This window comes from Brassica napus, chromosome C7 (assembly GCF_020379485.1).
Source record: "Brassica napus cultivar Da-Ae chromosome C7, Da-Ae, whole genome shotgun sequence".
In the NCBI taxonomy this organism is placed as follows: Eukaryota; Viridiplantae; Streptophyta; class Magnoliopsida; order Brassicales; family Brassicaceae; genus Brassica; species Brassica napus.
In genome coordinates, this window is record NC_063450.1 from 22,314,889 (window position 1) to 22,323,671 (window position 8,783).

Sequence of the window (8,783 nt, forward strand, 5' to 3'; positions counted from 1 at the left end):
ACCCACAAGAACAAGGCGGGCGCATTTGTAGATGAGAAGTCTGAGAAGATCTACAATGATGTGGCAGCTCGTATTGACGAGCGTGAGACCCAGCTGGCGCAGGAGTCCGCCGACGGATCACCCGTCGTCTTATCCACAATAGAAGTGGATAGAATTTACGAGGAGGTAAATTTTATATAAATTTTTTATTAATTCCATTTTACTTTAAAATTTAAATTTTAATATATATTTTATTGTTTTTTAAGGTCGCTCCCAAGAAAAAGGGACGTGTGTTGGGGATTGGTTCCGTCAACGATGTTCCGAGAGCGACTTCCTCTTATGGCCAGAGACGGGATGATGAAGTCTCTCAGCTGCGCGACGTGTTGGAGACGACACAACATCAGCTGTCGTCGACACAAAACGAGTTGGCCTCGACAAAATCGTCGTTCACAGCTCGTATGACTGGTCTCGAGAACTTCTTGGACGTCATAGCGGCCACAAATCCGGAATGGGAGGCCATGTTCAGGACCATGAGACAACAAAACCCCATTCCAGGCGAGACATCCGTGCAAGTCAACGAGGAAGATCTCTCGAGAAGGAGCGAGGAATTCTACGACGCGGCAATGCAGCATTAGTTTTTTTTTTTGTTATTGTATTTTAAAATTCAAAACTTATTTATATATTATATAATTTCATTTTAATTCGGCCAAAAAAAATTTTCTATTCGATTTAATTTCAATTAAAATTTTATTAATAAATTAAATAAATATAATTTTTATTTATAAATTCAGTAAAGAAAACAAAGTAATTGCGTCGCTAATTCCCGATGTATTAACGAGGAAAATTAACGACGAAATGTCGAGGAAAACTTAACGAGGATTTTACGTGGATTTAGTTACGATTCTATTACGACGAATTGTTTTCGTGTTCCTTTCGTTGTTATTACGACGAATTTATTTAGAGGTTTTTGCGGGTATTTTACGACGAATCATTTACGAGTTTCTTACGAGGAACCACAACGACCGCGTTACGTGGAAAACCCACGTGGTCTTTACGACGAAAACTTAATTCTTCTTTACGAGGAAAATATAACCTCGCTAATTAACGAGGAAATGGCGACGAATCTTCTCTTACGACAATCATATAACGACGAAACGCCTTTCATCGCCATTTCCTCGTAAGTCTTCTTTTCCGAGGAAATAACGACGATTTTGGCCGTCGTTAAATTTGTGTTTTCTTGTAGTATATATACACTTCTTTCCATTTTCAGTTACAGACTGAGTATCATATCCTTGACGATATATGTCTTTAAAACTCAACAAATTTCTTCTGGAATTTGGAGCATATAGTGCATTATTTATGGAAATTTTTGTTCCATTTGGCAATGTAAAGTTTGCTTTACCATTTCCTTCAATCACGTCTGCAGGACCTGATATTGTATTGACAGTAATTCTTTTTGGTTTTATATCTGAGAAATATATTTTTTTTCTCAAGATAGTGTGCGTTGTTCCACTATCTAGTATACATATCTCTTGAATCTCTTTCTTAGAGTTTGTTCCATTTGCGTTTTGATCCATTTCTGAAATTATCATAAACATTAAACAACAGTGAAACGTGAAATTTATTCATTGATTATATAAAGAAAACACACAATAATTATACATATATTGTTGTTAAAACAACATTATTCTTTGAAAAACATAATTATTATACATTTGCGAAATCAGAGGATTCAAGGTATGAGGTCCCTTCAACGTTTTCCGTGAGATTCACCTCTTTAGCCTTTCCTTTTACGGACTCTTGATATAACTTGCACAAATGTGGGGGAGTACGACAGGTACGGGACCAATGTCCTTTACATCCACATCTGTAACATACAGTCTCACTTTTCTTTGTGGTATCCTCTTCGGTTTCTTTGCCTTTAGGAGGTTGTTCAGATCTAACCCATTTGTTAGATCTAATACTTTTAGGATAGTAAGGCTTTCCACGTTTGTTGTTGAAACGCCGACCACGACCTCGGTTGGTCTGGTTTCTCCTTCCCGAATATTCTACCGCCGTAGCATTCACTTCAGGAAATGCCTTGGCTCCCGTAGGTCGGGAATTATGGTTTTTGATTAGTAACTCATCGTTCTTTTCAGCCAACATGAGTGTTACCATTAATTCAGAAAATTTGGTGTACCCACATTTTTTGTAAATTCGGGATAAGACGTTGTGTTCTTTGTGTTCTTCGGTGACAGGGTTACCACAATATTTTATTTGTGCAACTATCCTCAAGATAGTGGAATTGTAATCTCTAACCCTTTGGAAATCCTGAAACCTCAGGATTTTCCACTCTTCAAGAGCGTGAGGGAGATTGATTTCCTTTTGATTATCGAATCTGTCTTTCAAGGCTTGCCATAGTACGGCTGGGTCCTCAACGTCTCCATAGTCGTGAGTTAGATTCTCATCTAAGTGCTTCTTCAGGAAGATTATCGCTTCGGCTATATGCTCGGGTGGCGATTTGTTACCGACTTTTATCGCTTCGGTTATCTTTTTTATTACAAGATAAGGTTTCACATTTGTGACCCATCTGACATAGTTTTCGCCGGTTACTTTCAGAGCCGGTAACTGGAGTTTCTCGATGTTTGCCATTTGTATTTCGAATCGCAGAGTGATCGTGCTGATAACGTGTTATAAAATAACTTATGATTTTATAGTATTGAGAAATTTAAATAAGGGCAAAAATTTATACCCGTAGGAGAAGATAACACTGATAACAAGAGAAGACGTGTTATTAGAAGTAAAAGGAATTGTGTGTTACAAACGATCAGAACGATCGTTTATATAGAAATGAAAAAGTGAAGTTACTGTGCACGCATAGTGACAGTGGGCTCCACAACGTTTATAATGTCAAAAGTTTTGGCCGTAAATATTGACGTTTGATTCTTTTTACGTTTATAACATATCAGTATATATATGTCAAAGAACGTTGAACTCTTCTTAAGAAAACAACTATTTTTTTGGTAACAAATTATTTTTAAGATGAACTAATTTAATGAAGAGTATATATTTTTTTCTTTCAGCTAAAGCGTCCAACAGATAAGAAAAAGTACATGTGCAAAAGGATGAATAAAGAAAGAAAAACAGCAGGACTCTCTTTTTACAGAAATAAAACAGAGCATGTTAACAGAAAAGAACAAAGGTCAATAGCAAGTAGACCAAGTGTAACTACAGCTAGGTATTTCATATTTGTATTGCATATGTACGGAAGAATAATTTCGTACTTTTACTAATATGGTATCTTTGTTGTATTCACATAGTCCCAAAAATAAAATCCCACGACACTAGGGATACATATACAATAGAGCATGCTTAACTAAACAATGTCAAATGAAAACAAACAATAAAACTACTTATTTACGAAGAAACACAGGTGGTCTAAAAACATATAAACTAAAATTCCACAAGTGTATTTTACGGATACATCATATAATGCCAATAGAATGATTGAATAGCAATGCTTAGATAAGCTGTTCTTTATAGTCGATAAATCTTAAAATAAATTAAAATCTTAAAATTTAAAGCATTATGTAATTCGTTATTTCTATTCTAGGTGTCTTGCTTTTTATGAATATTTTTAATATATCTTTTGTCTATATTTCACTCACTCAACTAACCAGTTCTATTGTTTCTATTCTACACATGTGAAAAGTGTTATACATAGCAATGTTAAGTCAAACAACTTCATTTTCTCTAGGAATAAGAGAAAGTATCTCATTGACGTTAATCTCGCTAGCAATTCCTCGAAACCAATTCTACATAAAACGTCAAACAAACTCATTCCAAACTTCCTCATTTTCAAATTTGGTTGTCTTAAACAAGATAACCATGAAAGATCTATAAAGAGAATTAAAAACAAAACAAAACATACAAACCTCCTTCCGAGAACCAATCATATAAACAACAAGTAACCCCTTAATTATTAATATTTTTTTAAAAAAAGAACCGAACATTATAATATAGATACAACCACCATGAGTAAACTAAATTGTTCATCCCACATATAATCCCTCTTCCAAATAAACCATCGATCTTAAACATACTTTTAAACATAAATCATTTTCATAGATACCACTCCTACTAACCATCTTCACACAAAAAAAAAAAAAGATAAAACAACAATTATACAAACCAAGATAACAAAAAAAAATCAAATCCCGCGCTACGACCCTAGTTGTTTATAAACAAAAGTCTGCCTCACTCTAATTGTATGGGTTTTTTATCCATCAATTTAAAACATGTATGTTTTGTAGGGTCAATTTTTTTTTAAATGGTGATTTTTTTAGTTTAGTAACAACCGAACAACAAATTATACGTCAGTTTTTCTGTTAATTAATAATGTGTGTTTACGTTTTCTTTCATTCTGCGCAAGGTGCATGTCTTAACCAAAAATACCAAAGCGACGATAATCTTATAAACCAGTTAAATATTGAACCAGTCCGGTAATTTTAACAGTTTTGCCTATAAGATATTCTAAGTATATCATTTTACAACAAAGGCAAAATACTATTTGATATTTACTGGTGTTAATTACAGGTTTATTATTCTTTGATAAAAGGGACTTACTATATGTGCTTAATTGCAATTATTATTATACGAAGAAACTATATTAATTGGGAAAGTGGTCGATTAAACCTAATATGACATGATTTTATAGTTAACATAGAAATAGAATATATGAATGAATTTATATATACCGATGCCTCCAATGACTTTCAAAGTGGTATTAACTTTTAACAAGGCAATAATATATCGTGTTCTTTCTTCTGAGATCATATTTTCGTTATCTGTAATTCAAGCCTAATAGTAAATACAATGGACTTTAAAAACAATCATAGTACAACATCGATAGCCTTTTAGTTAGTAACCTTATATCTAAGGTCCAATACGATATACAAAATATAATGTATGAAGCGAATTTTCCAAGCAATCAATATTAGGAAAATTTCATCCCGCGCGTGCACGCGAATTATCAACTAGTCGAGATGCTGAAAGGCAGGCAGTGCACTCATGACTTCACTTTGACGCGTCGCCTACACTTCATATATTGCTCTCCGTGAAACTTAAAATGTGAAAAAGTTGTTAAACCCAAACCACACTGATACCCTCATAAGTCATTACTGACCCTTGAGAGTTGCTATGCTATACCTGTACAATCTTTCCTCTAGTCGGTCCCTCAAAACAACTCACTAAACAAAGATATGACCCGCACTTCATCCCTCAATATAGGTATCATTACTATCAGGCTATGAATGTATAGTGCGGTTGACATGCGGGACGGACTGGACCGCAATTAAGGTTACCATTCAACACAAATATTTTGATGTGTTTAAGCTGAAAATAAAATAATATAAAAAAAAGTGAAACGCGGGCGGTTCGCATTACATAAGAAAATCAGTGGAACGCCATGCAAACTTTAACCACATCAAATGAGATGTGTTTCAACCTGCGGTTCTTTATTAATTATTTTTCATCAATAATAAAATATTTTTACAATTGTACAAATTAACACATTATTTAGAGCACATTAATCTGTATTCAAAAATATAGTGTGGTTAAGAGGTTATATTAATGTAAATAAATTATTTTTATTCTATACATTTATCTACTATATCTTTATATTATCTTTACTTATTTACTTAATTTTATTTTGTCTATATAATTATAAATATGTTTCACTCAATTATATCATCAATACTACTTTTCGGTTCGGTTTCAGTTTGGTTCTTTCGTTTCTTCGGTTCTAGAGCTTTAGGACTCGTTTGGTATTTAGAAAGTTTGGTTCGGTTTTGGTTCGGTTTTGGTTCGGTTCGGATAACAAATTTGAGAACTTGCTTATATCCAAAGTCATTTCGGATCACATTCGGGTAGGATTAAAAAAAAATTACAGATAATATTATTATTAGGTATTTTGTTTTCTAAATAATATTTTTTAATTATTAGATTATTATAAAAAAAATTAGTTAATATTTATAAATATATAAACTATATTATAGAAATTCACATACCTATTCGGATCTCGATTCAGTTCTGGTTAAGTTTTTCCTTTGCTTCTAGCTTTCCGGTTCTAAAGATATATGATCCACTAGTATAATTGATAGGATCAAAACCCAAATCTAAACCAAACCTCGTTTTTCGGTTTGGTTCATTTTGGTTCTGGATAAATGTGCCCATGCCTAGCTAAAGTTTTGAAATTTGAAAATACAATATTTTAGATGAAGTATATGTGAATATGATTTGTAAAGTTTTCCAATATATAATTTATTATATAAATTAAATAAAATCTCAATAATAGCATATTAAATTTCATATTTGAGATATATAAAATAAATTTTAAATAAATTTTATATTTTAAAATATTATATTAGTATCACTGATTTTTTTAGTTTATAAAATATTAAAATATTATATCTATCCCGCAGTTACACTATTTATTATACATGTTACCATTCATACTATTTTCTGAACCACTTATCTGAAACTGCCTTGGTAGCCACCGTACAATAATTAGTCTAGAGTTGGGAGTTAATCTTAAGAGTTTAGACACATGGAAAGCCTTTGAATAAGACAAAACACACAAGGCTCTTTGATAAGCCAAGCTTGGGACACAAGTGACATTGGAAGCCATTTCAAATTATCTGATCAAGTCAATAGATTGTAAATGACAAATGAGCAAACAATCCAAATCAAATACAAGAGACAAATCATATATGAATAAAGAAAAAAGAAAGAAAGACAAGCGGGAAATGATAAAAGGATTGCTCAAATAGTAGTATAGGAATGCAAGAATCTGATGGGTGTTCAGGAGTAGTTGAGCCTGAAAATATCATTGAACACGTAAAAGCTTCCTTGTGGTGTCGGCATCAAGTGAAACATCTGGAAGCACACAAAAGTCAAACATGGTTTGTACTTGTGTCAGAACAAGATCAAAAATACCCAAACAAAAGTAACAATAGCCATGAACGAATGTTCGATACAAGCCAGATCTATCAGCCAAATCAAAACCCTAACGATCTTATTGTTCCAAATTAATCAATAGAGAGTCAAGAAGGATAGACCTGGCTGAACTTGAGGGCGTGCTCCTCGCCGGCGAGCTGGAGGTTACCGGAGACGAAAACGAGCATACCGGAGGCGGGACCAGAAGGCTGGCAATCGACAGTGGAGATATTGTGCTTGCACTGCTGGAAGGGGAGAGATGTGAGCTTGGCGACGATGCTCTGGACTCCTTGGATCTTCTGACCCTCGAAAGTGAGCATGGAAGCCTCCTGGTAGAGACCCGCTAGACCGGCACGGTTAGTGTCGAAGGTTGAGTAGTAGTGTTCGACGAAGGCCTTCGCCACTGCATCGGGATCCATCTGCGCCGCTAGAGAGAGAAAGAGAGAGAGAGAGAGAGGTAGACGACGAGGAATGAAGCGAGTAATTAGAAAGGGGTTTTATATTCAGATGGAGAGATCTGACCTGTTAAAACTTTGCGTCGCAATAACGCTACTATTATTTCTTTATTTATTTTTCTATTTAATTTTCTTGTCAAATCACGAAAATCATATTAGTGCGAATAATATTATAATATATTTTTATTTTATAGATTTTACACTTTTTTGAAACTAGACATAAAAATACTCATAAGCCGAAAAAAAAAACATACTCATAAATTTTTAGTTATGTTAAAATGGATAAAAAATTTACAAAAAGTTTGATACTATTTTTTAAAAATTTATCCGTAAATGATAATCATTTCTATAAATATCATAAGTTTGTGATAAAAAATTAAATTAATACTTTTAAATAATTTATAAATGTTTATAAACACAATCTCACCTCTTAACTATAAAATCCTAAACAGTAATAAATTTTAAAAGAGAAAGTTTATGTTTACCATTTTCGTGCTACTAATTTTCATATTTATTACCACTGAATAGACATTTTCAAAAATACATTCACAAAAGATTTTATGCCCTTACTCTTTATATATATAATAAATAAATATTTAAATAATTAAAAAATAAAAAAAATAAAAAAAATAATTTATTTAGATTTTTATAATTTTTTTTGAATTATACTATTTCGAAATTCAAACCCTAAACCCTAAAACTCAACTTTAAACCCTAAGCCATCAATCTTAAACTCTTCTTTTTTTGAAATACGAACCCTGAACCCTGAACCCTGAAACATCAATACTAAACCCGAAACATCACATCTAAACCCTAAACCCTAAACCCTAAACCTACGACTCAAAACCCTAAAACATCAACTCTAAACCCTAAACCATAAACTTCAATTCTAAACCCCAAAATATTATCCCTAAACCCTAAAACATCAACTCTAAACCCTAAACTCTAGACCCTAAAACCTTAGAATTGATGTTTTAGGGTTTAGATTTGAAGGTTTAGGGTTTTGGAGTTTAGGGTTCGAATTTTAGAAAAATATAGGGTTTAGGGTTTACGTTTAAGGTTTAGAGTTGATGTTTTAGGGTTTAGATTTGAAGGTTTAGGGTTTAGGGTTTAGAGTTGATGTTTCTGGTTTAGGGTTTAAAGTTGATGTTTCAGGGTTTAGGGTTTAGAGTTGATGATTTAGGGTTTAGAGTTGATGTTTTAAGTTCAGATTTAGGGTTTAGGGTTTATGATTTATGTTTAGGGTTTAGAATTGATGTTTTAGGATTTAGATTTGAAGGTTTAGGGTTAAGGGTTTAGAGTTGATGTTTCGGGGTTTATGGTTTATTGTTGATGTTTCGGGTTTTATGGTTTAGAGTTGATGATTTAGGGTTT

General features: G+C 33.0%; 1 protein-coding gene across 1 annotated transcript; it reads right to left on the reverse strand.

Moving 5' to 3' along the window:
* Window positions 1-6,630: 6,630 nt before the first annotated feature.
* Window positions 6,631-7,499, reverse strand: LOC106389643 (nuclear transport factor 2B). Its single transcript, XM_013829958.3, has 2 exons — window positions 7,077-7,499; window positions 6,631-6,894 (listed from the first exon to the last, which is right to left on the reverse strand). Exons 1-2 carry the CDS (start codon window positions 7,371-7,373, stop codon window positions 6,820-6,822), a joined length of 372 nt encoding a protein of 123 aa, XP_013685412.2. The 5' UTR covers window positions 7,374-7,499; the 3' UTR covers window positions 6,631-6,819.
* Window positions 7,500-8,783: the final 1,284 nt, after the last annotated feature.